At 46.4% G+C, this 17,500-nt stretch overlaps 1 protein-coding gene across 1 annotated transcript in view; it reads left to right on the top strand.

Annotated features, from left to right (window-relative positions):
• The window catches only part of fam117bb (family with sequence similarity 117 member Bb), a 47,411-nt gene extending 37,261 nt beyond the window's left edge, over positions 1-10,150 (top strand). The window contains exons 4-8 of the mRNA XM_012841312.3: positions 1,862-1,969; positions 7,590-7,736; positions 8,120-8,303; positions 8,783-8,903; positions 9,278-10,150. Coding sequence (XP_012696766.2) covers positions 1,862-1,969; positions 7,590-7,736; positions 8,120-8,303; positions 8,783-8,903; positions 9,278-9,581 — 864 coding nt within the window. The 3' untranslated portion in view covers positions 9,582-10,150. The remainder of the gene's footprint in view (positions 1-1,861; positions 1,970-7,589; positions 7,737-8,119; positions 8,304-8,782; positions 8,904-9,277) is intronic.
• The last annotated feature ends 7,350 nt before the right edge of the window (positions 10,151-17,500 follow it).

The raw sequence follows: 17,500 nt of genomic DNA, 5'->3' as shown, positions 1-17,500 counted from the left end.
AATCGATTATTAGTCTGTTGGCAGTCAGTGATGTTAGCATGCAGAGTTTTTTTCCACTGTCTGTCAGAACTGTGTAGAATTGCTCTGTTTAGCATTAGCATGTTAGCGTAACTTTGGCCTTATGCAAGCAGATGGGCCTCCTTCTCTGTGATTCTGCTGGAGGTTTCCGCCTGTGACGCATGATGTCCACTTGAGCTGGATTCTGCTTGTTCTTGGTGGTTTCGGTCCTTGTCTCTGTTAAAACAACTCAGACTCTCCTTGTCCATCTCTCTCTACAAACGGCTATAGATAAGGCAGAATGGTTATGGTAGTTTTGTTAGCGGGGTAGCTAGGCAAGCCCAGGGTGGTGTTAAGATAGATGTGTGTGTGAACCTATGTAAATATGTATGTATGTTGTTGGGTGTGTGTACGTGTGTGTGAGGGTGGTGTGTGAGGGTGTGTGTGCGTGTGTGTGAGGGTGTGTGTGCGTGTGTGTGAGGGTGTGTGAAAGGATGTGAAATATGCTGGCGTGTTTCTGATGTTGAGGGTAATAATCAGCCAGGAATGCAATAAAGCAAACACAGACATGTTCCTCTTTTTCTCTTTTTTTCTTCCTTCACTCACTCTTTCTCTTTCCATCCCTTTCTCCACTCCTGACTGTCCCATGCACACACACACACACACACACACACACACACACACACACACACACACACACACACACACACCACAAACACAGTGTGGAAAAACACAGAATGAGATACTGTGAGACAGTGTGAAAGTGGTTATTACAAATCTGAATCTGAAAAAATACTGACCGTTAACACTAATTGAACCAGAGGTTGTTTAATGATCAATGACATGCGTCTCGCTCTCTCTCCCTCTCTCTCTCTCTCTCTCTCTCTCTCTCTCTCACTGAGTGCATGCTGAGTGAGTGTGGAGCAGGGCAGCTGTGCCACAAACGATTGTGTTCTTTGTTCTAACGCTCTTTCTATGTTCTATGCTTATTTGTTTTGTGTACTTAGTTTTCTTGTTTGTGTTTTTTGATCTTTAATTTGTAGTACGTAGAGTAGGGTAACATCTTATATTGCCTACCTGGGCGTCTACTTCCACCTCATCTCTGGGAGTATGACTGCCCCAGGTATGGAGGTCGGAAGTGTTCTCACACGGCGTCATGCTGTTAAAAACAATGTAAAGCCAGGATGGGGAACCTTGTACACGCTGCCATTAATCAAAACAATGTAAAGCCAGGATGGGGAACCTTGTACACGCTGCCATTAACCAAAACAATGTAAAGCCAGGATGGGGAACCTTGTACACGCCGCTATTAACCAAAACAATGGGGATCTTCAATGGAGATTCTTCATGAAATGGTGGCAATGAATAATTGTATTGCTGTTTTAAATCCAGAGGTCACACAGGACTGTCCTTTTTGTGCACCAAGAGAAACAGTATTTCATGCTTTTTTCAAGTATTTTTTACATTGTTTAAGATTATGCCCACTGCTTGACTCTTTGCACAGCCTTCTTCAGGCTTTCGATGAACGTTTTTTGAAACAAATATTTACTCTTGGTTTTAAACATTGTACGATGAACAGGGGACAGTGTGCTCAGTGATCAATGGAGAATTAGCGTTTGCACCTTGTTTGCTAGAAGAGGGTATTTTTATTCTTTTTTCTTTTTATTTATTTTCCTTTTTCTTTCCTTTTTTGGTGGTTGAGATTTTAAAGATATAATGTAAAACAGATATTTTTGTAATAAAGGATTATTAAAATTCTCTTTACCCCCCTCCCTCTCTCTCTCTCTCTCTCTCTCTCCCCTTCTCTCTCTCTCTCTCTCCCCCCTCACCCCCCTCCCTCTCCCCCCCCCTCTCTCTCTCTCAGATTGCCAAGTTGAGGCAGCAGCTGCAGCGCTCTAAACACAGTCGTCATCACCGCGAAAAGGAGCGCAAGTCCCCCTTCAATGGCAACCACACAGTCATCCAATCACAGGTGAATACACACATACACACACACACACACACACACACACACATACACACTCAGAGCACAGTGAACTCTATAGTTCAAATGTGTCACAAATATTCATTCATGTAGTAAAACTGGACAAGTGTTTCCGGTTAGTGTTTGTTTGTTGCAGTCGCTAGCAAAACTAGCCTGTTACTTAACGTTAACTCTAGATTAGTGTATGTTGTCATGGTAACAAAAGATGCTATTCCAAGTAATGTGACAAATCTGGTCTTGGGAGGTATTCCAAGTATGTGGTTTTGTGACAAACCTAGGGTAAGGTAACTCAGAGTATGTGGAAAACCAGGACTGTGTGCTGTTTCACACGACTGGGAGCACACACACACACACACACACACACACACACACACACCACACACACACACACACACACACACACACAAACCTACCCACACACATACAAACACAAACCTACCCAAACACACACACACAAACCTACACAAACCTACACAAACACACACACACACACACACACACACAAACCCTACACACACATTTAAGGAAAGATGACCAAGTGTCTGTGATGTTTATGACTCCACATGTATACACACACACACACACACACACACACACACAAAACACACTCCCTATGTGTACACACAAACACACACACAAACTTACACACACATTTAAGGAAAGATGACCAAGTGTCTATGATGTTTATACTCATCAGTGCTTTAGCTGGTTTGGACAGCCAGGGAAGAGAGCGTGTGTGTCTGTGTGTGTGTGTTGTCTCTGTGTGTGTGTGTGTTTCTGTGTGTGCGTGTGTGTGTTGATGTGTGAAAGAGTGTTGTCCACACGAGTGGATGTCCAGTGTATGTGTTGCAGCTTAATCAGGAAGGCCAGGTGCTGCCATGGACACTCTGTGTGTGTGTGTGTGTGTCTGTCTGTTTGAAAGAACTCTGTTCATGAGGGCTGAATTAGTGAATAAATTACAGCAGGCACACTTGCTTGCTCCCTCTCTCCATCTCCCTCTCTCTCTCCCTTTCTCTCTGTCTCTCCCTCTCCTTCTCTCTGTCTCTCCGTCTCTCGCTCTCCCTTTCGCTCTCCCTCTCTCTCTCGGCTTTGTGTTTGTTCATGAATTAGTTCAGCATATAGTCCCTGAAACCTCCCTCTCTACACTCTCTCTCTCTCTGTCAGTACTGTACCAGTGATGCCAGCCAGATAATTAAATGACACACTCTACCCTGATCTACCGCCCCTGTGTGTGTGTGTGTGTGTGTGTGTGTGTGTGTGTGTGTGTGTGTGTGTGTGTGGGCTCAGCCACCATCTGTCGGTCCTCTGTATTGAGACTTTGGCCCTGAATCCCATTAACTGTAACCAGACAGCCTCACCCATACACACACACACACACACACACACACACACACACACACACACACACACACACACATACACACACACACACACACACCCATAGACACACACACACACACACACACACAGGCACATCACTCTTTCTCTGTCCATTTTCTTTCTCTCTGTCAGTGTCAGTGTCTCTCTGTCCTTCATTGACCCAGTCCTAGGTAGCACAGTGTGAGTGTATGCAGGTAGCACTGTGTGTGTGTGTGTGTGTGTGTGTGTGTGTGTGTGTATGCAGGTAGCACAGTGTGAGTGTGAGTGTGTGTGTGTGTGTGTGTGTGTGTGTGTGTGTGTGTGTATGTGTGTGCGGTTTCATAGGGTTTTCATTGAATAATGGAACCGACCCCAGTTTTTGGAGAACTGCTTGTTGCCAGGTGGTAGAAGTAGGTTTTTATGGGATGTATTTGTGAGTTTTTAAACGTGTTAGATTAGATATTAGATGTGTGTGTGTGTGTACATGAGTGAGAGAATGGGAAAGAGACAGTCAGGGAAAGTGTGTGTAAGAGTGTGTGTTGTGAAAGAAAGAAAGAGGGAGTCAGGGAAAGTGTGTGTGTGTGTATGCTAGTTTGTGCTCTGTAGTTGTTATGCGGTCTTTTCCTAAGGAGAATTACTGGAGGCTTGCAGCGTTTTGAATCCAAACACTAAGAAAAATGTCAGATCCTTGCTGGATAACACTGAATTAGACACAAAACACACACACACACACACACACAAACATTAGCAAACAGCATGCATATTTGTTGTGTGTGTGTGTGTGTCTGTATGTACTCCTGGAACTGCTCTAGTGTGTGTGTGTTTTCTCTGGACCTTCCTAGGCAGGCCAGCCCGGTTCACATTAGCCCTAATGGGAAGCAGCTGAAGTAGCCAGCACAGACCCTAGCTAAAGTTTATTTGGACTGTGTGTGTGTGTGTGTGTGTGTGTGTGTGTGTGTGTGTGTGTGTGAGTCTGTGTCTGTGTCTGTGTGTGTGTGTGTGTGTGTGTGTGTGTGTGTGTGTGTGTGTGTGATGGGACACATTAGCACCAGGGCTGTGTTGTGTGGTGTATTTACATTTTATCCTTGGAAAGAGCCGGCCAGTCTTGTGACATACCGAGTGTTAATGTGTCGTGCATGTTCATGTCGTTCATCATGGAAACGGGGCTATATGGGTCAGTGGCTCTGTGTGTGTGTGTGTGTCTTTGTGTGTGTGTGTCTTTGTGTGTGTGTCAGGGGTCTGATCTCACTAAAGTCACTCAGGAAGTGCCTGGGCTGTATTTGTGGGCAAAGAGGCTTTGTGGTGTGTGTGTGTGTGTGTGTGTGTGTGTGTGTGTGTGTGTGTGTGTGTGTGTGTGTGTGTGTGTGTGTGTGTGTGTGTGTGTGTGTGTGTGTGTGTGTGTGTGTGTGTGTGTGTGTGTGTGTGTGTGTGTGTGTGTGCCAGCATGGTTTCTGTTCTGCACTCAGACCATGGTTTCCACAGACTCTCACACCTGTCTCCTCCAATTTTCTCTTTGTCTGTTGGTCTGTCTTGCCTTCCTCAGTCTGGGATATAGCTGTGTGTGTGTGTGTGTGTGTGTCTGTGTGTGTGTGCGTGTGTCTGTGTGTGTGTGCGTGTGTCTGTGTGTGTGTGTGTCTGTGTGTGTGTGTGTGTGTGTGTGTGTGTGTGTGTGTCTGTGTGTGTCTTTGTGTCTTTGTGTCTTTGTGCAGCAGAAGCACCAAGCTTCAGATGAAATGTCTGACGTGAGAATGGAATGATAGAGGAAAAGAAGAGAGAAGGGGGAGCATACTGAGTGAGAGTGAGAGAGAGAGGGGGAGAGAGAGAGAGAGAGAGAGAGGGAAAGAAAGAGAGGGAGAGAGAGAAGAGGAGGGAGAGAGAGAGGGAGGGAGGGAGTGAGAGGGAATGAGAGAGAGAAATAGGTAGAAACACAGAGACAGAGAGCTGAAGTAAAATTTGAGGCCCTAGTTTCATTGACAGGCAACTGGCAATGAGTGAAGTTGGCCATGCATGAACTAAAGCTAATTTAGTACCAAGATCAAGATCCTAACACACACATAGGTGGCTCCCAACAGCACTCACACCACACACACACTCACACTCACACTCATGCACACACCACACACACACTCACACACACTCACACTCACGCACACACCACACACACACTCACACTCACACTCATGCACACACCACACACACACTCACACACACTCACACTCACGCACACACCACACACACACACTCACGCACACAACACACGCTCACACTCACGCACACACCACACACACACTCACGCACACACCACACACACACTCACGCACACACCACACACACACCACACACACACTCACACTCACGCACACACCACACACACACTCACACTCATGCACACACCACACACACACTCACACTCACGCACACACCACACACACACCACACACACACTCATGCACACACCACACACACACTCACGCACACACCACACGCACACCACACTCACGCACACACCACACACACACTCACACTCACGCACACACCACACACACCACATACACACACTCACACTCACGCACACACCACACACACTCACACTCATCCTAAGCGCACACATGGGTGTCTCCCAACAGCACTAACACACACACACCATAGCTTTAGAGATGGACTTGGCTCATTGAAATTAGGGTCCTGTGTGTATGTCCTTGGTACATGTCTGTTTATGTTGTTTCAGAATTAGTGTATATGATGTACTTTCCCGATAGGGTGTAGAAAAAGTGTGTGTGTGTGTGTGTGTGTGTGTGTGTGTGTGTGTGTGTGGTGTGTGTGTGTGTGTGTGTGTGTGTAGAAACAGTTACTTTTTTTCACTGTAGGTTAGAGAGCAGTCAGTCCACACACACACACACACACACCCCGGCACTCACACACACACACGCACACACACACACACTCCGGGACACACACACACTCACACACTCAGGCATGCACACACACACTCACACACACACACACACAGTCACACAAATAAACGCTTGGGTAGTGTTTCCTGTTTCAAATCCTCTGCCAGCTTTTGTTAATGGAGTGGTTTACACACAACCCGTTGCTGATCACATCGATCACTCAACCAGTGTGTGTGTGTGTGTGTGTGTGTGTGTGTGTGTGTGTGTGTGTGTGTGTGTGTGTGTGTGTGTGTGTGTGTGTGTGTGTGTGTGTGTGTTGTGTGATGTATGGGCGTATGTATGGGTATGTTTGGGTCTACGCATGTATATCTGCATTGAACTCTAACTATGTAACAATGTACAAGAAGACACACACACTCAAACAAAGAGACAGACACTCGTGTGCAAACGCATACCCACTCAGACTTTGCTCTGGTTGTTGGCAATAGTGCCCCCACAGACAGAAATGTGTATAGCAGCCATGTTGGAGAAAACTATCTGCAGATTTCACAGTGTAGTTCCTCACAGAGTGCACACACAGACACACAGACACACAGACACACAGACACACAGACGTGTGTGTGTGTGTGTGTGTGTGTGTGTGTGTGTGTGTGTGTGTGTGTGTGTGTGTGTGTGTGTGTGTGTGTGTGTAAAAGACTAAATGTGCCTGTGGGCATTCATGCTCAATATAAAGAACACAGTGCCACCCTAAGAAACTCAGCAGTGACATTTCACTCTCATGGTGGCCAGTCAAAGAGCCGCCATTGTGAATGCCCTCGGCAGTGTCTCTGTCACACACACACACATACACACACACACGCACACACATACACACATTCACACGTACAGACACATGCATACGCACACACACACACATACACACACATACACACACATACACACACACACATGCACACACATACACACATACACACATTCACACATACAGACACATGCATACACACACACACACACACACATACACACATGCATACACCCACACACACACACACACACACACATACACACACACCATGTAGTAGACAACTGTCTCAAAGTAATATCAATATGTATTATGAAAATCCTCATTGTACCACAAATCCACACACACACACACGTATGTTATTTGTGGTGATTTTACAGATTTAGAAGAGAAACACACACTCCAGCAGGTGTTAGTCCTTCATTCTTACTTGTTCTTAAATGAACACAGCTATATAGATGTGTTTTAATCAACCTATAGCTAAGGTGTGTTCTTCAATGAGTAACGTGTGTGTGTGTGTGTGTGTTTGTGTGTGTGTGTGTGTTCTCCGCAGGCCCCGTTACCTAAGAGTGCTCTGATCCCAGTCCCTGCCCCGCGTCCCTCCCCTCGTCTGCAGAACAGTCTGGAAGGTCTGAACCAGGAGATTGAGCGCCTCATCATCAGAGACGTGGCTGACCGTGATCACACACACTCACTCACTGTGAGTCTCCTCGTCCCACACACACACACACACACACACACACACACATACTCACTGTGAGTCTCCTCGTACCACACGCACACACACACACACACACTCACTGTGAGTCTCCTCGTACCACACACACACACACACACACACACACACACTCACTGTGAGTCTCCTCGTACCACACACACACACACACACATACTCACTGTGAGTCTCCTCGTACCTCACACACACACTCACACACACACACACACACACACACACACACACTGAGTGAATTGTATTTTGGAATCTAGTGGTGGCTGTAAAAAAGTGGTGTGTGTGTGTGTGAGTTATCTGAATTGTGACTGAACCCCCCCCCCCCCCCCCCCCCCCCCGTTCCCGTCCCCCAGGAGGTTCCAGATGGGCGTCGGGCCCCCCCTCCCCTCTGCCAACACAGTGTCGACACCCAGACGCCCTGTAACCATAGCAACAGCAGCAGCCGCTTTCAGTCCGTCTCACCCACCTTCACATCCGTCGCCAACGACAACAGCCCCGGTCTTCACGACAACTTGCTGAGTGACGGCCGAGAGAAAGGTGACGCACCCACACAAGAGACTAGTAGACACACGTAGAGTGTGTGTACTCTCTCTCTCACTCTCTCACACACACACACACACACACACACACACACACACACACACACACACACACACCACCCTCTTGTTAACACACCACACACACACACACACGCATGCAGACACTCTCACACACACACACACACACACACACACACACACACACACACACACACCCTCTTGTTAACACACCACACACCACACACACACACACACACACACCACCCTCTTGTTAACACACCACACACACACACACACACACACACACACACACACACACACACACACCACCCTCTTGTTAACAACACCACAACACACACACCACACACACACACACACACACACCCCTCTTGTTAACACACACACACACCACACACACACACACACACACACACACACGCATGCAGACACACACTGACGAGTGTCTTCTGTCCTCAGATGTGTGTCCTGGTTCTCCCCTCCCCAAGTACGCCTCCTCCCCCAAGCCCAACAACAGCTACATGTTCATGCGGGAGCCTCCCGAGGGCTGTGAGAGAGTCAAGGTCTTCGAGGAGACACAGTGAGTCCCTCCTCTCCTCTCCTCTCCTCTCCTTATCTCCTCTCTCTCCTCTCCTCTCCTCTCCTTATCTCCTCTCTCTCCTCTCCTCTCCTCTCCTCATCTTCTCTTCTCTTCTTCCCCTCTCCTCTTCTCTCCTCTCCTCTCCTCCTCAGTAGCCTCCTGCTGTGAGAGGTTGTTAGAAAATCCTAAACTAAAAGAAAATGAGTACTGAGGTAACCTACAAAGATTGTCGGTTTAAACAAGTTTTTAACAAGTTCCTCTCTCTTCGCCCTCTCCCTCTCCATCTCCCTCTTTTTCTCTCTCTCTCTCTCTCTCCCTCTTCTCTCTCTCTCTCTCTCTCTCTCTCTCTCTCTCTCTCTCTCTCCCTCCATCAGTGTGAAGCCCCAGCAGCAGCTCCCTCAGGTCTTGTGCCCCGACAGGAACAAGGTGAACTTTGTGCCCAACAGCGGCTCGGCCTTCTGCCTGCTGCGCCGGCCCCGTCTGCCCACTGCTCAGGAGCCCAGCCTCAAGGGCCCCGCGGGGGTCGGAGGGGTCACTCCAGGGGCCCGCAGCCTCTCCCCGACCCCCACCGCCTGCCCCTCTTCATCCCCGTCACCCTCCTCCTCTTCCTCGTCCGCACGTGGCGGCTGTGCCGCCAGTCTGCCCCTCGTCCGCCACGCCGAGGAGAACGAGAGTTAGGACGTGGTGGCGGCCGCATCGCTCGCGTTACCGTGGTGACCCCTGGCTCAGCAACACGCTTGCATCCTCCACCCACACGACCAAGTTCTCAGCAGACATCTGATTCATATCCATAGAGGAAAAACATAATGACAAAAAAAAAGAAAAGAAGAATATTTCAGTTAATATAGGTAGACGTTACCGCCTAGCTGACTGGCCAGAGCTGGGCCGAAGCTGGGCCGCACCTCCCCCACTGACAGCTGCTGTCTGTTCATTATTGCATCAGTGATGAGGTGCAGCAGTTTCATGTAGACATTGTTAGCTGGTGTTCTCCAGTTGGAGTGTGTTGGGGTCGTTTCTGTGTCCTTGCGCCTGGGCAGGATTGTGTGCCTCTGTAGACACACCACCACCCCATGCCCCTTATGATGAGCTGCCATCTAACACACACACACACACACACACACACACACACACACACTACAGCCAAAAGCTAGCTAGCTGTAGCCACTAGTTGTACAGTGTTCCCCACCTCTTCTCTAGGGTGAAAGATCCAGAGGGCATCATGTCTGTCTCTCATGTCCCACAGCATCATGTCTCACAGCATCATGTCTGTCTCTCATGGACCACAGCATCATGTCTGTCTCTCATGTCCCACAGCATCATGTCTGTCTCTCATGTCCCACAGCATCATGTCTGTCTCTCATGGACCACAGCATCATGTCTGTCTCTCATGTACCACAGCATCATGTCTGTCTCTCATGGACCACAGCATCATGTCCCACAGCATCATGTCTGTCTCTCATGTACCACAGCATCATGTCCCACAGCATCATGTCTGTCTCTCATGAACCACAGCATCATGTCTGTCTCTCATGTCCCACATCATCATGTCTGTCTCTCATGAACCACAGCATCATGTCTGTCTCTCATGGACCACAGCATCATGTCTGTCTCTCATGTCCCACAGCATCATGGACCACATCATCATGTCTGTCTCTCATGGACCACAGCATCATGTCTGTCTCTCATGAACCACAGCATCATGTCTGTCTCTCATGTACCACAGCATCATGTCTGTCTCTCATGTCCCACAGCATCATGGACCACATCATCATGTCTGTCTCTCATGGACCACAGCATCATGTCTGTCTCTCATGTACCACAGCATCATGTCTGTCTCTCATGAACCACAGCATCATGTCTGTCTCTCATGGACCACAGCATCATGTCTGTCTCTCATGTCCCACAGCATCATGTCTGTCTCTCATGTACCACAGCAAGATGTCTGTCTCTCATGAACCACAGCATCATGTACCACTGCTGTTTGAGCAGGGAGGTGGAGATGGTGGAGACGTCTCATGAGCTGCTGTTTGAGCAGAGAGCAGTAGGACGTCGGAGGAGAAAGCTCGTTGGCACATTTGTGTGGGGAGTCCGCCTTAATTTAGCTTAGCTTTACGACACGGAGCTAAACATAAACCATAGAGATGCCACAGGAAACATCTTTCTCTGTGTTTCCTGGCAAACTGAGATTTTTTTTTTTTTTTTTTCAATTCTAACCACTTCTGCAAAGGGTATGAGTTATGCCCTGTCCTTTACACAACAGGGTGCTTCAATCAGCAGTGTGAAATAGTTACATAGGAGTTATTTTACACTGAATCTTCAGGATTCCAATGTCATCAGTGCTGCCACATCAGCAGGGTGGGAGCTGCAGACGACTGGGGGAGGCTGTCAGTGATCTCTTCGGTGTGTGCGGATCTTTGATGTCAACTCAACAGTGAGCTGCAGACGACTGGGGGAGGCTGTCAGTGATCTCTTAGCTGTGTGCGGATCTTTGATGTCAACTCAACAGTGAGCTGCAGACGACTGGGGGAGGCTGTCAGTGATCTCTTAGCTGTGTGCGGATCTTTGATGTCAACTCAACAGTGAGCTGCAGACGACTGGGGGAGGCTGTCAGTGGTCTCTTAGCTGTGTGCGGATCTTCGATGTCAACGCTGAGAGGTGGCTCTATTCTGCTGGTCTCCAGTGGTGACCAGTGACTTGAGGTCATCACCATGGCTTTGAACTCTCTCATTCCAAAAGGTCAAAGTGACTTCCGCTCCAGCTCCTGCTTCTTGTGTTTGGTTGTTTCATTGTTGGTTTGTTTTGTGTTTGTTTTATGTTTGTTTCATGTGTCTATTGCATGTTCCTTTTGCCTTTTCATGTTCTTGTTTTTAATGACAACACGTTTGGAATATTTGGCTCCCTCTTTGACAGCCTAAGTATCAGGAAAAAGAAACAAGCAAAAAAAACAAAACAACTATTACACACAAGTGCTCCAGCAGTCTACCCAAAGCAACGTGGTCTCCTGGGTAACTGTGCATGCTGTGTCTATGGTGACTATATGCGTCATCTCTGGTAACAGTACAAACACACACACACACACACACACACACTCTTCTTTCTTCAATAATGTCGTCTCATTGGAAACAGCGTTTTTCTCCTGGATACACTGTGTTGTGTTGTGTTGTGTTGTGTTGTGTTGGGATTTGGGGAGGTTTACAGGGTGTGCTGATCCAGAACACAGAACACAGAACACAGAACACAGAACACAGAACACAGAACACAGTCCAATGCGGAGCAGATCTGGCTCACACCCAGAAGGGATCGGTCACAGTGTGACCCGTGAACACAAACACTGAAAGACACCGTCTATGGGGAGAGATACTGTGTTTCAATGCAAGCTATCACACACACACACACACACACACCCAATGCCGGGAAGTGCCTGTGTGGAGAAGGGACAAAATACCACAAACTGCCCTGAGATGATGTTGCTATCCTGAGATGATGTTGCAAAGACACACACACACGCACACACACACACACACATGGTTTCACACATGGCTTGTAATGTGTGTGTGTGTCTTTGTGTGTGAGGTTTAGGGTGTGTTCCGTCTCCAGAGGGTTCTCTGCAGCCTTCCTGTTGTCGGAGCTGTGTCATTGTTAAGGGCTCGCTATTCTACTGTGCTTTAAAAGGAACATGAAGTAGAAACTTGAAATATCTCAGCACTTTGTTTTTTTATTACCATTATGGTTCTTAAAATACCAGCATTCTGGACCAGCATGAGAGGCTTAGACGGCAGTGCATTCTGGGACGGCTGTGGGCCTGGTCTCCCATCTGTGCTGAGGAGTAATGGCTCGACACCTGCAGAATTCCTGTCCTTTTTTTTTGTTTTTTTCTGTCTTTCTGTTCCAGTGGAAAGACTGTTCATAGCTCTCTTAGTTCTTCTCGCCTCAGGAATGTAACAAAACAAAAACAAAAAAAAATCCTTTCCTTTCCAAGCTTGGGCTACCACCTTGACTTCAGTACCAGTAGATTATATTGTATCGTCTGCTTTGTCGCCGCCCTATTGGATGTGTGTAAAATAGAGGGCAATGCCCCTTAGGTGCAAATAGGGGAGTAGGTGTGTTTGTGTTATGTACCACAACTGGGGCAGGCTGCAGACTTTTTATTTTTTATTTTTTTTGGGGGGGGGACTTGCCATAAGAGAGACATTTGTGGAGAAGAAAAAAACAAACACAAAAGCCTGTTTCCTGTTATGTGGACTGAAGTCTTTCTAGGTAGCGTGTCATTACATTAGTGGAGAGGGGTGTGGCTTAGGGAGTGACGTTGAAACTGAATAACTAGATGAGTGAGTGAGGGAGCGGATGATTGGATGAGTTAAATGGTGTCTTGGAAGGTGACAGTGGGTGAGTTGACCGTGAGGGTTGACCGGGCCAAGATGAGTAGGCTACGTGCAAATGACTCGCGGTATTTGATTTAAATACCTTGTGTGCCTCCTTTACCTTCCGTATTCCGTGTGGAGGTAGAGTGTGGTCACTCAGTAAGTGTGTCCTTTCCTTTGGACTTCTTCTCTTCTGCTCAGTCCGTATGTCCATGTTCCATATGTCGGTGAATAAGACTTTCCAGTGTTGGAAAACCATGACTGTTTGCTATCAGAAGAAAGAATAAAATACACTTGCTCTTAATCCAAACTTGTGGTTATTGCTTTTCTGTTCTTCTCTCTCCCTCTCACGCACACACGATTGTTACTTTTGTGTGACCATACGGTATAGGACACAGCAGGATTTCTAGGTTAGCCAGATAGCTGAACTGAGTAAAAACGTTTTGGGAAAAGCTCACATAAGTAACTTGGTGCCTAGTACAAATGCTCAGGGAAGCTGTCTGGATGGTTCATTAGGTATTATGTTTTTTTGTGTGTTTATTGTGTGTCAGGCTGCGGGAAAGACGTTACTCGTCATGACATTTTGTCTAGTTTAATTATCAGTGTACAACTTTGCCTTTTAGGTATTACTTTGGCATAGAAAGAAATGTGAAACCATTAACAACTAGTATTATCATTTGCCATTATTTAAACGTTCTCGTCAGAGGAATGAAAACATTTGGTGGCATCTGCTTGCACACCCGCAGCTGAACGAGCAACAGGAGACGGGAGTACCATGTAAAGATCGCTCGCTTACGCCTTCTGGTGGACGTTGTGAGAATAGATCGTGTGGCTACCAAGTTCAATTTACTGCTGGTGTCAGACAAGAATTGCAAATAGCCAAATAGGTGGTCTTAATCTCATGAAGCATTCGAGAAAGGAATGTCACGCGAAAGGGGTATGTGTTAATGAGCACTCACTCTCACACATAGTTTGATTTAGTAAAATGTAGTTTTTATTTTACATTCAAAAAATTTCACTTACTTTTCTAACATAAACATTAGCCTACAACACTTACAATGAGTGACGGTCCTTTATCAGGACTGGAAAGGCTTTGTATATCAGGTAGCAGCTGACAAGCATGGGCTTGGTGCCGGCCTCAGGCGGATCCAGACTCTGGATGGAGTGGGTCGGACGAGAGGGAGAGTGGGTCGGCAAGAGGGAGAGTGGGTTGGACAAGAGGGGCTTGTGTGTGAGTTGGCGTGGACCCCACCCCCGCGGGACCGTGATTGGCCTCGTAAAGAGAGAGGCTGGACCGTGATTGGCCTCGTAAAGAGAGAGGCTGGACCGTGATTGGCCTCGTAAAGAGAGAGGCTGGACTGTGATTGGCCTCGTAAAGAGATAGGCTGGACCGTGATTGGCCTCGTAAAGAGAGAGGCTGGACCGTGATTGGCCTCGTAGCGCCGTCAATTAAGACCCCTCACGGCTCGGCTGGGGGCACGCCAGCTTTAATTACACCCCCTGCCTGCACACATGGCGCTCACACACAGGCACACACACACACACACACACACACACAAACACACAAACACACACACACACACACAGGGCGCTCTCTCACAGGTTCACACACACACACACACAGGGCACTCTCTCACAGGCTCACACACACACACACACACACAGACGAGGCAGGCTTGTGTGTAGGGGCTAATGCAGTGGGCCGACTGGCAGGGGTGAGGGTTGTCCATCTGTCACCCCTCACTAACCTGATATGCCCCCCCCGACACATACACACACATACACACACACACACACACACACACACACACACACACACACTGTCTCATCCTCCCTGACCTCCTGTCTGTATTCTGTATGAGTGTTTAAACGAAATATATTAGTTCTATTAACAGATGTGTTTTCCTTCATTAAACTCTGCTAGTGTTCTATATAATTATATATATATATATATATATATATATATATATATATATATAACATAGATATATGTTCTATAATTATATATATATATATACACATAGATATATGTTCTATAATTATATATACCTCTTTTCTACCGGCAGAGTGCATTGTATTCACTGCTCTGAATGAATATATTAACATCTTAATATGCAAAAAATAAACTGCATAGCGTACATTTGAACAGCCAAATTATCAGGCAAACAGCAAGCCATCTGTTGGGAAAGTAGATGAATTGGAAGTCTTTTAACATCAACACTGTGCTTATGACTGGAGTATAACAGCCTCAACACTGTGCTTAAGACTGGAGTATTACAGCGTCAACACTGTGCTTACAGCATCAACACTGTGATTATGACTGGAGTATTACACTGTGCTTATGGAGTATTACAGCGTCAACACTGTGCTCATGACTGGAGTATTACAGCGTCAACACTGTGCTCATGACTGGAGTATTACACTGTGCTCATGACTGGAGTATAACAGCGTCAACACTGTGCTTATGACTGGAGTATTACAGCGTCAACACTGTGCTCATGACTGGAGTATTACAGCATCAACACTGTGCTTATGCCTGGAGTATTACAGCGTCAACACTGTGCTTATGGAGTATTACACTGTGCTTAAGACTGGAGTATTACAGCAACAACACTGTGCTCATGACTGGAGTATAAAGGCCTCAACACTGTGCTCATGGAGTATTACACTGTGCTTATGACTGGAGTATTACAGCCTCTTCTAATAATAATACTTCCTGTTGCTCCACTGGCAGTGTAGGATAAGGATAATAACACTAGTGTTATGAGATTCATTCAGTGTAGGATAGTTATAATAATAATAGTGTTATGGGATTCATTCAGTGTAGGATAGTGATGATAATAATAGTGTTATGAGATTCATTCAGTGTAGGATAGTTATAATAATACTAGTGTTATGAGATTCATTCTCAGACAGCAGACAGAGGCCTACTGGTAGTGCTGTTTACCAAAAGCCACAGGACGTGTTGTTGGATGTATCTGCTATTTATGAGTTTAGTATGATTGTTAAAGGTCGGGATAGCTTTCCGGTTAGAGCTTGATGGTAAATTCATAGGAAGACTCAGGAGGTTAAAGTTGTTGAAAAGATGGGATTCTTTAATTACCCAAATAAGGCGGTAAAAACAGGGACAAAACTAAATAAATATAAATTAAACTTTTCAGAAAGACACAAACAAGGGCATCATAGCCACAATAAAAGTACTCAAATTAACAGTCGACTATATACATAAAAAGACCACATTAACTGGTCCGTGAGAGCTCGTAAGACTTGCGTTCACGATCACTCTCTCGAACAAAAGAAAAGGCGAGTTTAAGTAGCCTAGACACGACCTCCAATTGGCTCATGCCAATTATTAAAGGTGTGTCATCGGCCCAGGCACCAACACCTGTGGCTCACAGCAGCCATACGTAAACAAACAATGTCCCAAACAGCTGGGCAAGACAGACTACACCATGGTAGTTATTACGGCTTCGTGACGGCATAGCCGACACATAAGAACTCAGCCAAACAAATATCACAAATACTTCGGGTTAACCCAGGAGTTAGTTTTAAAACTCGCGCTTGGTTGAGCCTTATTCACTCAGCCAAACAAACAGACGCAAGACGACACTAACAACGGTAAGACGGACAATGCAAAGTGATATTACGATGTGTTTTGGTAAACTAAATAAACGTTTATGACAAGACATTGAATTTGAGTGATCATTTTAAACAGAGTGGGTTGGATAACGTACATATAAACTGTACACAGACACAAAAACTAAACACGCAAAATACACACAAAACACCAGCACCCAGTCCAGTAAAGGCAGCAGCCTACTCACCCAGGTGCACCGTCACAATGATCTCAGTGTGATTGTGTGTGGGTTTATTTTTTAAGTTTTACTGAAATTGCTAAAGAAAAAAATCTGTGACACACAGTGAACACCATTTGTAAAGAGAGAAGTAACAAGGCAGCACCAGAGAGAGCTTGTTAATGAGGGAAGGGGACACTTAGGGGGAAATGAACAATCAGAGGTCAAAGGCCATCTTAATGCACATGCCTAGAAACCCCATCAGGGTGTGTGTGTGTGTAATGTATAATTTACAGTTGACGGCTAAACTAAGCATAGTGTAGTTGGGATGGGTCATTAGTATTATACTAAAGTAAGCACAACATAGTGTGGTTGGGATGGGTCATTAGTATTATACTAAAGTAAGCACAACATAGTGTGGTTGGGATGGGTCAGTAACCAC

Source organism: Clupea harengus, chromosome 2 (assembly GCF_900700415.2).
Source record: "Clupea harengus chromosome 2, Ch_v2.0.2, whole genome shotgun sequence".
Lineage (NCBI taxonomy): Eukaryota > Metazoa > Chordata > Actinopteri > Clupeiformes > Clupeidae > Clupea > Clupea harengus.
The sequence above is the reverse complement of the archived record's forward strand: the minus strand, read 5'-3'. Positions and strand labels throughout refer to the sequence as shown.